The 16,630-nt window shown below is 44.6% G+C and overlaps 1 protein-coding gene and 1 long non-coding RNA gene across 4 annotated transcripts in view; one reads left to right on the forward strand and one right to left on the reverse strand.

Annotated features, from left to right (window-relative positions):
* LOC128065573 (uncharacterized) overlaps window positions 1-11,794 on the forward strand; it is a 24,220-nt gene extending 12,426 nt beyond the window's left edge. For all 3 annotated transcript variants that reach the window (XR_008201071.1, XR_008201070.1, XR_008201072.1), the window contains 3 exons: window positions 5,133-5,238; window positions 8,311-8,496; window positions 10,727-11,794. This is a non-coding gene — a long non-coding RNA (uncharacterized LOC128065573). The remainder of the gene's footprint in view (window positions 1-5,132; window positions 5,239-8,310; window positions 8,497-10,726) is intronic.
* The window catches only part of SSH2 (slingshot protein phosphatase 2), a 103,141-nt gene that overhangs the window by 7,138 nt on the left and 79,373 nt on the right, over window positions 1-16,630 (reverse strand). The window contains exons 11-13 of the mRNA XM_052658768.1: window positions 15,890-16,036; window positions 12,057-12,257; window positions 1,967-2,801 (exon numbers count right to left, since the gene is read on the reverse strand). Of these exons, the coding sequence (XP_052514728.1) occupies window positions 1,967-2,801; window positions 12,057-12,257; window positions 15,890-16,036 (1,183 nt within the window). The remainder of the gene's footprint in view (window positions 1-1,966; window positions 2,802-12,056; window positions 12,258-15,889; window positions 16,037-16,630) is intronic.

Below are 16,630 nucleotides of genomic sequence, written 5' to 3' on the forward strand. Positions count from 1 at the left end.
TTCATGGTACAAGAAAAGAACAGATTCACCAAAGGCAGAGATACAAAATTAGTCATACATCGTGTCACTGCCTATTAAACTTTTGTTCTGTTTGCTAATAGGCTTCTGTTCCAATAGCTTGCTCCAAAAGTAAACAGCAAGTAGCCCTGGAGGCTCCTATAATCCTTATTTTCTGAAGACCTTGAGCCTTCTAGATTCAGGCCATCCTGGGGTAAACGAAACTTTTCTTCTGTAGCCTATCAACTTCTGGCCTAATCTGGTTCAAGGGGAAGAGTTCCACTGAAGGGCTCAGTGGCTGCCTTACATATGCCCAGAGTCCGAGGGAGATGGATGTCTGACTTGGAGTCTCACTGCTCTCTTCTGTCCTATCTTGCCAGCTCTTATCCACTCCTCCCCCTGCTTCTCCCAGTGGCCGCATCCCAGCATGTGAGCACAATTCCTATGTTTCATGGGGCTCCTTCCGTGGCTGGTGCAGCCACATACCTGAGCAAACTGAGAAACCGTGACTCTGACATTTTACTGTTCCACCAGTTACAAGTCCCCGGATGGGTTTAGAACAAAGCCAGAGAAAACTGGCCAGTGCGAAATCAAGCCCTACTGTGAAACAGTTAAGAATCTCAGAATTCAGAGATGGCCCTTGGACGTCTCTTAAAGCAACATCATTCTGGGCCTCAATCTATTTTGGCAGCATTTTTGTAAATTTTCAAAGTATAGTATTTTCCTATGAATTGTTCTGGTCTTTCTCCTTCAAGAGTCAGAGCTAGCGCAGACTAGCAAGGTCAGTCATGCCTTTGGGAGAAATGTGCTGGGACATCAGGCAGAGGCCAACTTGCCAAAGCTGGGAGAGAAGCCACAGCGGGCCCAGTGTGGTGCAGGGGCTGTGGAGAGAGAGCTCATATGACCAGGAACTTTGCAGAAAAGCTATTTCTGTCAGAGCCGCTGCATCCATTAGTCCAAAGGCGAGCTTGGGCATTCTGGTCTCCCGGTAGAAATGAAATAGAGGCATAACTTTGGGGGAGAAGAGAAGACAGAAGCAGAGGCAACAACTGCCCTGGGTTGGTTAAGAAGAGAGAAGATGAGGAGTACACGAGGTGGTAAATTTAAGTAGGTGGATATCAGGAGATGTCAAGAGTCTAGTCAGCTCCACTGAAATCATTTAATGACTTGATTTATGTCAAAGCAAACTGATCACCATTTACTTCCCATTATCAATCTAAGATACCATTTTTTTAAGATACCACCCAATTTCAAGTCAAAATGAGAATAATAATGTGAATCTTGTAACTGTTCACACATAATAACTGTTCCCCTCCCTGGTCTGAGATGGCTCATAGGAACTCATCGGCCACTGAGAAGAATCTTGGGATTCTGTCTGCTCTTAAATTATTTCCTCAAACCATCTCTCAATTCTAGAATATCACAGGGTGGCAAGGTGAGGAACAATTCAGATACATTATCAACAGCAAGAACTCAGCATGGGAATTAGCTGCTACTCCAACAACTATTAATACATGTCCAGTCTTTCAATTTTCTGAGGCAGAAAGAACTTCCCCAAACAAATCTATCCTCTCAGAGAGACGGGTCTCACTCAGGCAGCAGGCGAGTCCCTGGCACCTCCCTGCTGGTTGAGATTTGATCTGAACTGCAGAGGTCTAGGGGAGACCTCTCCTTGTTCTGGGAGGACATGCGTTTTGGCTAATCCCTTCTTCCCTCATCCCCTTTCAGAAATGCTTCTAATGACACCAAAAGCCTGGAAAGATAAATTCCTTGAAATGCTACTGATTTAAAAAAGATAACTATATTTAAACTCTAAGTTCTCCCAGAAAGTCCCAGCTAGACTGTCTCCCCTATATCGCCTTCTTCAGTCTTTATCAATATCAAAAATAGAGTGAACAGAGCAGAATCCCAAATATTTTGTCTTCACAGAGAACAAAAGTAGGGACAGAACCATAAAGAGAGTCTTTACCTTTGGCTGCTCCTCATCTACTGAAGACTCCTCAGATGCATGGGGAGTATTACTCAAAGAGCTGCTTCTCTGCCCATCAGTGGTCGCTTCAGAAGGGGCTGCTTCCACCACTGACAGTCGACAGCTCTCATTCCTTCCTCCACCCACTTCCTCCATCCTTGAATGAGAAAAAGATCGGGACCGGGTTTCTTGGGAAAGCTCTACAAACTTCTCTAGAGCGCTGAAAAAGTCAATGCGGTCTCCACTGAAATCTGAGACTGCAGCCTGGCAGCTGGGCTGGGGGCTTGGTGACTCGGGGTCCGGGGACATGGGGAGGTCTTTCAGGCGGGACGTCAGCTCTTCCATGGGCAGCAGGTGGACACTCATGTCTGCTTTCAGCGCATCCGTCTCCAGATCTTCCACGGTTAAGTCTGGGAACTTGTGGGCCATTTCTGGGTCCTGTCCAGGTTGGATTAAGGCTTTGGATGCATGGCAGTTGTCAAGAGGGAATTTCGGTTCATTGAGACAACACCCTGATGAGCATCCATTGATGTCATTTAGGTTTAATTCATCTTCAATCTGTCCGGCATGAAATTCCCGAGAAGTAAACTCCAAGCAAATCATTCTTTCTTTGGTGCACAGGCCTTTCTGATTCTCATCCTGTGGGACCACGTGTTCCACAAAGACGGGAGGGATGGGTGGGGGGCTCTCCATGGTCTTCACCTCAGCAATCTGGTCTGCTGAGGTGGTAATCTCCTTTTTGTTGAGTTCCAGTCCTGGTTTGCAGATGGGTTCATGGTGGTCCGAGAGGTCGCTATCTGAATGCGATCTCCAGAGTTTGTTGTGCCGCTGTTTGCTGTGGAGGACACACATAGGAAATGACTTATTCTGATTTGTGAAAACAATCAATACCCTCCCAGGAAACAGCTCCCAGAGAAATGTAAATCTCATCCTGAAAGATGCTTGGTCAATGCCCAATGGGAGTAGGCAATCAACAGTTGAAAAGAGGCTCAATGTTACTAACAGCAAACAACAAAAACAAAGCAGAACAACAACAAAGGCAAATGAACATGAGATGCGACTTTTTACGGTCGGACTTACAAGAGCTAAGATGGTTAACAGTCAGTGTTGATGATGGTTTGGCCAAACTAGCACTCTCATGATACATGGTTGGTAAGGGTGTGCACTGTAGAATTTCAAAGAGTGAAATCTGGCAATAGCTCTCAAAATTTAACCCTTTCACCAGCAACTTTCCCTTTAAAATTTTTACTTTGAGAAATACTACTACATAAATGCACAAAGCTATATACATAAGGATGCTTACTTTAACACTATGGCACCAAAAAAATTTATTTAAATTACATTCCGTACACTTACATGCTATGAGGCTATTAGAAAGAGTCAGTATTTCAATGGAACGATGTCCAAGGTGTATTACTAAGTGAAAAGCATGTTGAACACACTTGGAACATTACGTCCCATGTCAGAATAAATGTAGGAAAACATCTGCAGGAGCATCATTAAGCTGGTAACAGTGTTTATTTTGAGGAAGGCAGGGCTTTCACTTTGGGGGAGGGCTTTACATTCTACACTCTGTAGTATGTCTGTGATTTGTGAATTAAAAATGAGCATGTTTAGTATTAATAACTGTGGGGAAAAACTAAAACAAAACAGCATCCAAATAATACAAAGAGGAACACTTTAATGGAGCCCAGCATAAGTCCTCATAATTGAGATAAAGAGCTGATAGAGGATTAATCACTGATGTGGAAGTGTGAGGAGGGTGACAGTCTTTCTTGAATTAGAAAGCCAAGATGAGGGAGGTCCCTAATGGTGCAGTGGTTAGGACCCGGAGCTTTCACTGTGGCGGCAAAGATGAGGCTAGTCAATCTGGAGATGAAGGATGGTAACAGAGAGGAAGAGGATAAGCATAAAGTACAGGCCCCTTTCATGAAGATATCTGGATAAAAATCACCAAGCTAAAGTGACCCCGGAAAAGGAGGTAAGCCAAAAAGACTACACACACGTCCACCCTGTGGTTGATTTTGTGGAGAGGTCTGATGAGATCTCATTTCAAAGCCCGCTCTAACAGGAAGCACAGTTCCCAAGGCTCCAATCAAAAAGAGGAAGGTGGCCCTGTGGCTGGCCCAGGGAACAGATTGCCAAATGTGGCATTTGGGGGTGCGGTTTCCACGACTCACAGCGGATGAAGAGTTACTTCACCTCAGGGTGGAATGGGAAACAGCCCAGGACAGCTTACTCAGGGCTCAGGGCCATACCTGCCTCGGCTGCCCGTGAATCTCTGCCGAGTCATGCGCCTGCACTAATGTGAACCCCTGTTTGTTCTCAGCTCTGCACCTGCTCTCAGCTCCCCCGCCTGTTGGCTGCTTGGGTGGGGCTCTGTCTGACTCAGGCCTGCCCAGCAGAAGAGTGCTTTTCCGGGTAGGGAGCAGGTCAATTTATTTATGAAGACAGCTATAATCAATTAGCTGGCTGTGAGGTAGGCTTTTCACCCTTCCCAAGCTGCACGAACTCCAGCCACCCCTAGGAGGAGACAACATATCACACATCCCAAACTCGTGAGTGGTGATAGGCGGGTGCCAGCGAACTGGTTGGATAGGTGGGGCCTTTGCGACCAATGGATGCCCCTGTGCTTTAAAGTTCCTTCTTTTCAATCGAGACACCCTGTTTCCTGACCTAAATAATGACCGTGTTCTCCAGTTTCTGCTCTTTGCCTGTCGTGAGGATGTTCAAACTGGCACCAAGTCCTCTCAGCCACCATGGTGGGATGACTCCTGTGATGCAGACAGATCACTGGGAAGCCTATCTCTGAGGGGAGGAGCTGTTCTCACCCTGATCATAAACAACAGCTTATGTCACCAGGCAACTCTTATCTTCCTGGTCCTGAGAACCCTCCAAAGTACGTTTCTAAAGAACTGCCTGTAAGTCACTAACCAATGAGAGACGGATGTTATGCTAATAGGCACAAACAGGGCCAGTCTCAGAGGAAGTGGCTGACATCATAGCTGCTTTACCCAGCAGGGATTTCCTTCCCTTCCTGCAGAAGATAATCATCAGAAAATACTGGGTCAGAGCTCTGGAATTATACTGACACCTCCTGTAAAGGAGACAGAAAAATCCTGATCCAAAAATAAGTCTGATTCTGCTGCCTTTTTTATTTTTGCAGTAGGACCTGCAGGGAGAGTGGCAGGCGGGTCTCTGACAGTCAAGACACGGCCTTTGAAGCACCATTATTCCATGAGGCCCTTTCTCATCCTTCTCCCAACGCAGAGGTCAGTAACCAGTGACCTGAATTTTGTGCTGATCACACCCTCCTTCTTCCTTATTGTGTCATCACGTTTTGTTCTGACAATACATAGCCTGGTTTGCACGTTTTGAATTTTACATAAATGAAATCATACTGTGTATTCTTCTACAACTTTTTTTGGGGGGGGCTTAACATGTTTTTAAGATTCATTGATGTAGCTGTAATTTTATAGTGTAGACAGTAAGCCACAATTTATTTATCTGCCCTGCTGACCAGCAGTTTTAGGCTACAAATGATTACAGACAACACTGCTGTGGACATTCTTGTGCCTGGTACAGTTTGGTTTCTCAAAGGTGTTTACATATAGGAGGGGGAAAGGTGGGTCATAGGGCCAGTGTGCATTGTTAATTTTACTCAGTAACACTACACTGCCTCCCAGTGAAGCCTCTTCCCAAGCCAGTTTATTCTAATACTCCATCAGTAGGGAAAGATATAAGACATTAGATCATATTTGTTACTTTAAACTGTTAACATTTATACTCAGCTGATCCTCCAGGTAGGTAGCAAGTAAAAAGTGAGTAAGTGGTGGTTGCTCAGTTGGGTCCGACTCTTTGTGACCCCATGGACTATAGCCCGCCAGGCTCCTCTGTCTGTGGAATTCTCTAGGCAAGAATACTGGAGTGGGTAGCCAGTCCCTTCTCCAGGGGATCTTCCTGACTGAGGGATCGAACCCAGGTCTCCCGCATTGGAGGCGGATGCCTTACCATCTGAGCCACCAGGGAAGCCCGAGGCAACAAGTAAACAAGGTCAAAAAGAACTTCAGAGCTGGTTTGTGGCCTGGATGATGCAACCAAGTCTCAGGTTCTTTTCCTCCCTGAGTGGCCTCTGACTTGAATTTGGACTCACATAAACACACTGATACACGTGAAATGACTGGGTCATTCTGGGTAGGAATTTGGCCTTTTACTTAGTAAATGAGCAAGAAGGAAATCTAAACGACAGGATGCATATGCTATCCCATTCTCTTGCCTCCACTTTTTCTTAGTTACTCAGTCATGTCTGACTCCTTTGTGACCCCCTGGACTGTAGCCCACCAGGCTCCCCTGTCCATGGGATTCTCCAGGTAAGAACACTGGAGTGGACTGCCATTTCCTACTCTGGGGAACTATTTCTTCCCAACCCAGGGATCGAATCTGTGTCTCTTCTGTCTCCTGCGTTGGCAGGCAGATTCTTCACCACTGTGCCAGCTGGGAAGCCTCTTATTGTTACATGTTTGGTGAAGTACCAACTCTGAGAATATTATGTAGAGGAAAATACTGCTAAAAAAGGAATATCAGTTGTAGTAAAATCAGAGGGTTTATGGTCACTTCTCAGGGCATTAGGCAGTCTGCAGAGAAGAGGAGAAGGAAGAGGGAAAGAAAGCATCAGCTAAGCATCTTCTGAGCTGTGCATGGTCCTAAATGCTCTAAGACTATTTCACTGAAACGCTATTAAGAAAATCCTTTAAACTTTTCTTGTGATTGGCTGTCACTTGACCAGGAATCCATGTTCTCTCATTCTCAGGTTCCCTCCTGCTGGCTGACCATTGTGTACCAGCTAACTAGACTAATGTCTCCACTGGCAAAGACAGCTCTATCTTCTCTGGCCCTGGTGACAGGGACAAAGAGTCAAAACACCTATGAGGACATGTCACAGACTCCCCCTGGCCACCATCCAGTTTTTCTTCCTCACGCCTTATATGCTGGGATCTAATATCTCAGACACATGGTCCAGCTTGCAGATACATGAAAGCTGAACCTGTCAAATGGAATATAAATCTGCCAGATACCTTAATGATCAGAGTCCAGGATAACAAATCAGGGCTGCTGGTAGCTTAATGGAGGGTTTCAACACACACACACACACACACACACACACACACACACACACACACTCCTCCTGCATCACTCCTATCCCCCAGCTATAACAACAGAAAACATAAAATTAGATACGAACAGTCAGTACCTTTGTGATAAACATCCTCACTTTCAGATCTAAAGGAGAATATGAAATATTAGCCTTCCCCAGGCTTAAAGACAGACTGAAAGATGCAAAAAGTCCCTTGAATTTCACGGGGACTCTCAATGTTTGGTCTACATTCTCATATCCTGATTAAGAGACTGGAACCACCTCATAAATCACTACAGGGGCCTACTGTCACTGTGTTAAACTTCTTTTCTAGCCAAGAGGTTGAAATGCCAAGCTAATACCATCCAACAGAGGGTTGCCCTCTCAAGTTAAGCACCCTGTGCCACTCTAGACAACCAATGGGGCTTGACAATGCCAGGATTAGGCTGCTAGTTCTGTGGGAAAACCACGGCATGCTTCCTGGGAGAAGATGTGAAATACAAGAAGTCTGAGTGCCTGGACAGGAAATGGAATTTCTTTGCAAATACAGTGAGTCCTCGGGATTTTCCCAAGGACTTTCCTCTCTTGGTTATCGAACCACAAGGCTTGGCAGAGCTTCAGACAGTCACAGGCCTCTGGGACTTCTTCTTTGCTCTTCTAAGCATACAGACCCTGAAGCAGTTCTTTGGGGCTGGGTAAGCAAGCTTCTCTGAGGCCCAACCCACTCGGCAGTCGGCTTGGCAGGTAGCTTTACAACTGCTGTATTCCTGACAATACATCATAGCCTGCAGACCTGAGCAGCTATATGCCCAGGAGGCACTTGCACTCATCTTCCTTACTGGCAGAGGCCCGATTTGGTTTGAGTGTTTAAGTCCCACAGGGAATGTGGTACTTCCCTAACACCAGAGGGTGAACATGAATTTATTTTATCTTTTCAGCCATGTGGCTTGTGAGATCTCTGTTTCCCGACCAGGGATTGAACCCGGGCCATAGCAGTGAGAGTGAGGGAGTAGTAACCACTGGACTGCAAGAAATTCCCCGTGAGTTTGTTTTAACCAGCCCAGGAAATTCTATTTTCCTAGTCAGTGATTAGTTTTACGAGTATGACCCAGTCCTGGTCAATGGTCCTGTGAGGGTGGAGTGGGTGGCAGACTGTTGGGGAGCTTTTGCAAAATGTCTTCCCCTCTGGTTGAAATGCCCATTCTTTCAGCCAGATGCTGTGGAACTTCTAGGGAGATGCCTAGAAATGCGGCACCTGTCTGGAGTCATAAGGCAAATTCAAGGACCAAGCCATTAGCCAGGGAAAGGAAAGCAGGAAGAGAGCACCGACCGACGTCCTTGATGCCACCCCAAGCCATTGTACAGTCTGCTTGGGTGCTTCCTGCTGCAAGAGATGGTAAATCTTTCTAAACTACCTACAGCTGGGTGTTGGGCAGGGTATCCAGTGTGTACTCCTGCTGATCTACTCTTCAGCTGATCCACTTTCCACCCTGCTCTCTGCCCTGGAGACTGTATGACTCCTCTCGACTGGCCCCTTGTCTTCTGACTTCCGCAGGGTTTGGCTGATGGGGAGCCCCAGCAGGAGACTGGAGGGAGGAGAGTGGAGGCAGGCCACTGTTCTCCTAGCTTTTTACCCGCAGGGCCGCTCTGGCTGGCTGGAGCCCCTGACTGAAGGCTGCTGCCTCTCTGAAGGGGTCTTTTCTCCAGGAGTCTTCTTCCAGGTTCTAGTAACTGCTCCCCCTACTCTGGGCCCAGAAGTTATTACCAAACAGCTCTGCTGATACAAGTTCCTTGATTCCACTACAGTCTTAATGCCTTTGTAATCAGTCCCTTTAAAAAGTCTTCCTCATAGAATCCGAATCTGAGTATGCGGCTTCTTGTTGAGACTCCCAACTGATGGAGACGGTCTATTACTTGCAGCTGAAAGTCGCTTAAGTGACACCCCAGCACTAGACTTCAGTTTTTAAAATTCAGAAAACATCACAATACAGACAATTCCAGGACACTTCCATTGCAGTTTCAAGTGGAGTGAGTGTGTCTGTGGGTGGTGGGAGGCAGTGGTTGGAGGAAACAGATGGCACATGCCTATGTGTTTTCTGGGCAGCCCTGCAGGAGGCATGTGATGAGAAGCACGTCTGAAAAACCCTTAACAGTGCGTTTTATACATTATACACACTTTTATTTACCGTAACGCTGTGAGCCAGGTCTCTTGGTTTTCATTTTATAGATAGGATCAGGTGAGGATGATAACTGAGAATTAACTTCTCAAAGCTGCAACAAGGGGGTGAACCAGAAACAGAAACCAGATCTACTGACTCAAAATTCTGTGGTTTCCTCACTCCCCAGGGCTTGCCCTTCCCTCTGTGAATCAAGACCAGAAAGGCAGGATGGAACCAAGAGGGAATGGGAAGAGGCAGGGTGGATGTGTGGGTTAATCCTACCCTTCCTATCCTCATCTGAGATTTTTCTGCAATTCCTTTAACATATAAGAAAAACTACATATGCTAGAAAAACCCAATCCAACAACTTGCAGTAGCCTGGGATTCCAGAATAAATACTGAAATTGGCAGGACACAGAGTGTTCTTCCTCTCGACAGGTCATGTGAGGACACTGCCTAATATCTGTCATGTGTGCATCTGGGAATATACAATATTTATGCATCATTCAACCTTCAGATGACTCTTTCTTGTGCCAAAAAGAACTGCTCTGTCCCCTATCTTCTGATCTGACCTAAAAATGTCATCAAAATCTGGCCCCAAAGACCTATAAGTTCTTTTTAAATGGAGGACTTCAGTATCCTCCCAGCTTCCTAAGAGAACGGCTTGGATGAAATCATGCCAAGAACTGAGTAACTGGGCGGGGTTTTTAGTGGAAACCATAGTGCTGTGGCCACATGTTCACAATACCACGGGGGTGGGAGGGTGGTCCTTTGGCCGGGATAGGCTGGCAGGCTATTTAACATTTTAACATCAGGGGAAACACCGCCCAGATTCAAGAGTCAAGACCAAGTCATGAGACTCACTGGAGTCGAACTCTGGCATCAGCTCCGCCTGCTTCTAGGCAGCTGTGCCTTCACCTTAACAAACTACTCAGAACATGCCAATGTGGGAAAACACAGCAAAATACAGCACTCCACAGAACTCCAGCACGTGGCATCTCAGAAAACTGACCCTTGAATTCAGTTTACTATCTCAATCCTTTTCCTGAAATCTGCTGAAGGTGGTTTTCACCACCCCCACTAAAGGGGTAATAAATAATGTAGTAAAATTAATAACTCACCTTACAACCAATTACCAAATTATTGTGGAAACAGCCAGTTCTTATTGATACAGGAAGATATTCAAGACCTAGTTCTGGGTAGACAGAGAAATACAAATACTGTACAGTACCTCTTACACATGGAATCTGGAAAAGCCAAACTCGGAGAAAAAGAGTGGCATAGAGTGGTTGTTACCAGAGGATGAGTGGGGTTAGGGGGTGATGGGGAGATGTTGGTCAAAGAACACAAATTTCCAGTGGTGAAATTCTCAAGTTCTGAGGATCTAATGTACAGCATAGTGATTATAGCTAATAATACTGTATTATATACTTGAATTGATGTTTTCTATTTGTGGTGCTGGAGAAGACTCTTTGAGAGTCCTATGGATGCAAGGAGATTAAACCAGTCAATCCTAAAGGAAATCAACCCTGAATATTCACTGGAAGGACCGTTGCTGAAGCTCCAATACTTTGGCCACCTGATGTGAACAGCGGACTCATTGGAAAAGACCCTGATGCTGGGAAAGACCGAAGGCAAGAGGAGAAGAGGGCAGCAGAGGATGAGATGGTGGGTGGCATCACCAACACAATGGACATGAATTTGAGCAAATTCTGGGAGACAGCGGAAGACAGAGGAGCCTGATGTGCTGCAGTCCGTGGCATCCCTAAGAGTCAGACACGACTTGGCAACTGAATAACAACAACACAGAATGTTGCTAACAGAGATCTTAAATAGTCCTACCACAAAAAAGAAAATGTAATTATGTAAGGGGACGGAGGTATTAGCTAATGATATGGTTGAATCAGTTTGCAATATATAAATTTATGAAATCAATATAATGGACATCTTAATAAAGCTGTGGGGGGGGGGCGAGGAACAGTGACAGTTAAGTGTAAGTGCTCCATAAATGCTGCTACAGATAAAAAAAAAGGCCCAATACTGAGTGAAGAGGTAAGGCTGAAAAACAGGTTTTGTAAAAAGAAAAATATAGCCATCAATATATGTGGTAAAAGACCTAGAGACACAGATAAGATAATGTCAACTGCTGTCTGTGGGTACGGAGTTTATAAATGATTTCTCCCTTCGTATTTTTCTGTATTTCTGCAAAACATATATAACAATGGACTGAAAGATCTTAAAAAAGAAGACAAGAGTTATTTCTGGGAAGTAACTTCATACCTCACATGGATTACTTATATCCCAGTTTTGCTGATTTGTTCCATGACTGAAATTACTGGACAAGGCTCACTGAAAGCAAACACTGGGGGAAAAACAATGTCCAAAGCAGCAGGAGGCACTTGTTTTAAAACATTGGGTCAAAATTTTTCTAAGAATTTCAGCTATACCTAGCCCTACGTTGGGAGCAATCAGTATCCATTTTGATACAGCAGCCGTATCTGACCTTAGAAGATGTTGAGAAGTATTTATTAAAACCTGCACCTAATTGAGAACTGAAATAAGGGGGTCTTATTTCCACCTTTTAAATGTCTTTAGATTAAATGCCTACTGCTCCATGCTAAGCTCAATCAAGTTCTGGTACTTATTTTTTAAAAACTAGATGGATAGAGATTTCAATTTTCAAAATGCATCACACACTTAAATTAGGCTGAGGACTAGGTGCACAGAAGGACATTTCACTGTGCCCTGGGGAGCATAAAGGAGGGAAAAATCTGAGCAAGTCAATTAAGGAACTCACCTTGCCAGCAAGATCCCCTGGTACTCTTCCAGCTGTCTCATGAAGCTGGGGTTGGGCTTGGTCACTGTCCGTCTTTCCTTCACATAGTCATAGGCTCGGTCCAAGTTCCAGCCATACTCCTTCATTGCATAGGCGATCACAGTGGAGGCCGAGCGACTCACCCCCATTTTGCAGTGCACGAGGCATTTAGATCCATGTTTCCTTGTTTGGGGGATTCAGGTAAGGAGGAAAACGCAATAGTGAGTACATTTTATCTTTTTTGTGTGTGAGATTTTTGATATAGATAATTTTTTAAAGTCTTCATTGAACTTATTACAATTCTGCTTCTGCTTACTGTTTTGGTTTTTTGGCTGTGAGGCATGTGGGCTCTTAGTTCCCCGACCAGGGATTGAACCTGCAGCCTGCTGCAGGTTAAGGTGAAGTATTAACTGCTGGACCACAAGGAAAGTCCTTACAGTGAGTACACCTGAAAAGCTGGGTTCCTAATGTGTCCATGTCTTCTGTTCAGCCCTTCCACTTTCTTGCTATGTAACTCACCCCACCTGAGTGCACTCGTGTGCACCTCTAATCACATGTGTGGGGCAATCCTGGTGCATTCAAACAATATTCAGTGTCAATATTAAGCCTCTTTAGTTCAGCAAATGTTTAGTTCAGCAAACATTTACCGAGCATTTACCATGTGTGATACGTGCAAGGTCTGGGATGCAAAAATGAGTAACAGGTTTTCCCTGGAGGGTAGGATTCTCTGGGAGAAGTGGACAATTAAAATTCAGAACGGTAATTGAAATGACAGTTGGTCACAGAGCACAGAAGGAGAATTTTCAGTTTAGAAACTGGACCCCATTTTGTGTGTGGCTGCAGGCCAGTCCCCTCGGCCCCAAGGGCACATTTCACGGCTGGCAGGCTATTGAGTTACAGGTGTGTTGGTGATTCATCTAATTTATCCAAACGCTGGGAGTTGCTTCCAGTTCTAGCAAGAGTTCTGTCCCAGGAGGAAAGCACAGACCAAATGAAACTGACTCTCCTCTTTACTCAGATGCAGCCCTGGATATTACTTTGCACACCACCACCACCCCTGCGGTATCTAGGGACCGGCTATATAACCTGGGGAACTGGACAGGACCACGTGAGGCACCACATGGCTTTCTCAGCCAGCAGGGTGGCATGAATAACAAGCTGTTTGTTTCTTCTTTTTTAATGGGGTAGAAGAGAAAACAAATTTCCCATAGAGTGACACAAACAAACAAACAAAACTCAGTCTTATGCCAGAGCTAATTACCTCGGATCTGAACATGACTTGGTTATGCTAATTCTACTAACAACACAGTGTCTGGCCTGGAGTAAGTCTTCAAATGTTTGCTAAATGTATGAACAAACTTATGGATCTGCTGATTTTATCTGTCAGCTGTAAGTAGGATCAACATTTTAAAATCTGCAAAAAAGGACAGTTACTCTTATCACTAGTACACATGGGCTGGGATCCTTCCCAAGGGGTTATCCCAATAAATTGAAAAATGCACATGTGAGCCCAACAGAGGAAATCTATTCATTCACTCACTCACTGTATTACAGTAGACACGCTTCCTTCCAGAAGCTTATAATCCTTTTGCTGGAGACAGAGACACATGAAAGAGTTAAGCACCAGTGAAAGGAGGCATGAGGTTAAGTGCCAAGATGAGAGAGCCAGCCAGATAAGCTATGAGAATGTAGAGCGTGGTCTGGAATAATTTAAACAGCCTCATAAGAAAGGTAATATTTTAGCGTCCCAACGGCTGGTGCATTGTGTGTCTCTGTGTACTCAGATGATCCCAAATGACTAGGAAATATTTGTTTTGCTTATGGCACCACAGAGGTTTCATTTAGACTACAGTTGGGAAGCCACGTCACAGTGACTCAGATGGAAGTTCAGACATGTGTTCTGTATTTTCCCATCAAGCTCTGACAACTTTAATACGTTGAATTTCAGGTCTTTGCCTGCAGGCAAGGAAGGTACTCAAACTTGGCCAATCTTAAAAATACAATTATGAAATCCATTCCTATGAAAACATTTCTACATTTTGAGCTGGGCTTTTTCAGTGAATGGCTTCTAACTCAGGTAATGAAGGATATGGAGTTGGTTCTCACCTACCCCAATTTCATCTTTCAGGTTCAGCGCTTGTCCCACCCCCTTACTTCAAGTGCTAGACTGTCCAGATTAAGCCCAGCATCACATTAGGACTCCTAAACTCACCCAAGTGTAGGCAGAGTCTGGAATTCAGGGCCCTGATTAGGGCTGAGATGTCCAAATGAGATGTCCAGGGTACCACTTATGGAGGCGCTTGCTCTCAGAGGCTGACCTACACTTAAAGGACATGAGAGTGTGTGCCTCTCGGTAAATGTAACGTGGGCACTTCACATATTTCCTTTCAACCTCAGCCCTGCTGGAATCAGCCTTTCTCTTCACTGGGACTGGGGCCTCGCCTCGATCTCGAGCCTCTTTGGCTGTAACCCTGACTATTGCCTCATCTTTTCCAGTCCCCTTTCCTTAAGGAACTAGACTGCTCCTATAGTTGATGGACTGAAATGAGGCACGATCTTGGGTTCAAGTCTTGTCTCCACCAGTTACTACTTAATCTCTCTTTGAACCTCATCTCTGTATTCTGTCCTCCTCTGTACAGAAGGAAGACAGTATACACCTCTCTGGGTTTTGGCAAACAGAGGAGAGAATATGTGTAAAGTATATGGCACACAGGAAGCATTCTATGAGTGGTATTATCATTGGGAATAATTTCGTAAGAAGTTTCAACAGTACAAAAGTTTTTCGGGTACCTCTAGGAGATTGAGAGAATGGGCTCAAAGCTGGAGTATGGGAATGGGAATTCAGGGTAACTGTGAGGAAGCATTTTCTGACCATGAAGGTCCTTAAGTGAGGTGTGATATCATTCCTGGAGGACTTTAAAAACAGAAGTGCTTCTCACCTGCCAGGGAGCATCTGAGTGTCGCCACACCTGCAGGGGGAGCGTGGGCAACACGTTCACGGAGGGTTTCTTTTGAAGGAATACATAGGACTGGCAAGGAAATCCCCAGGGACTTAAAAAAAAGTGTTGACATATTAATACTAATTAATACTAAACCCTAAATTAATACTATGGAATCGTTTCAGTAAAAGGAAGACAACCAAGGACTTAATACTCATTGGAAAAGGCCTTGATGCTGGGAAAGATTGAAGGCAGGAGAAAGGGGCAGCAGAGGATGAGATGGTTAGATAGCGTCACTGACTCAACGGATATACATTTGAGTAAACTCCGAGAGACAGTGGAGGACAGAGGACCTGGTGTATTGAAGTTCATGGGGTTGTAAAGAGTTGGACACAACTTAGCAACTGGACGGCAATAAGAAAAGTAAAGAGCAGGGGGAGAGATTTCGAAAGCTTGCTGTGTCTTTCTCCTTGATTTCAGAGAGGAGGATCTACGGTTCCATCTGTCTGAAGTGATTTCTATCCTATAACTTTCAAATGTCCTCACTGGCAACTTCAGAATTTCTTCCTTCTCTCATTTCTATTTCTTTCTTCTTTCATTTCTATTTCTTTTGCTGCAGCTTGAGTTTATTTTCTCTCATTTTCTGCTCAATGGAAATAGCCAACATGAAATCATCTTCCAGGGGGTTCATCTACTTAAAGCATAAGTTTTAAGTCACTAGTCATCTTTTTTCCTAGGATTAAGAAATCCCAGTCTCCTTTTTTTCCTTACTTCCCTTCCCTGAGTATCAGGAAGTTATCTACAGCTTTCAGGCCCCAGCCACGTGTGGTGCAAACGGAAGAGGAGTCCGAATGTGCACGTGGGACCGTGACTCACTTTGCTTTAGAGATGAATTTGTAAGTGTCATTCCAGTAAGCCAGGAGGTCCGTGGCCTCTTCATCATACACCCGAATGTTGTGATACTCAAAGACTCCCGGGAAGAAGTTGTCTATCTCTCGAGTGACATTCAAGATATAGCGAACCCTGTGAGGAAACCAAGAGAGAATATGAGCTCTATTACTCAGGCGAAATCCAATTCCCAGCACTGTTGTTCTTATTTAAAACTGGTTTACTCCTGAGGCTGAAATTACGTACCAAACTATGGAAGAAAGCTAAAAAACAAAAACAAAACAAAACAACCCTAAGAGGCTATACTTAATATAGAATCTATAACAGGGTCCTGGGCGTAGCTGGGTCTCAGGGATTTAACTAACAGAGAAGCTGTCTACTAAGTTCAACATCTAAATTCCATTTTCAGTTTGTGTGTAGTTATACAATCTCATCTTTCAGAGTCTTTTGAAAATATGCCTTGAAATTTACTCCAAAGAATCAACTTGAAGCCGGTCATCTGACAAATTCTCTTCAGTCACAAAAATTATACCAGCAACAAAATTTATTCTGTGGAAGTCATGTGTATTAAATCAGATTATTAACATGTATCTTAAGAAAAAAAATAAAAGGAAACATTTCCTATCTTTCTAAATGCCAGATTGTCGGCTTTTTGCTCTATTACTCCCTTTAAACTACATGAAAGGCAAATGAGGCCAGGGCTGGGAGGGTCAGAGGAAAGTTGGACTT

This window comes from Budorcas taxicolor, chromosome 19, assembly GCF_023091745.1.
Source record: "Budorcas taxicolor isolate Tak-1 chromosome 19, Takin1.1, whole genome shotgun sequence".
Taxonomy (NCBI): domain Eukaryota; kingdom Metazoa; phylum Chordata; class Mammalia; order Artiodactyla; family Bovidae; genus Budorcas; species Budorcas taxicolor.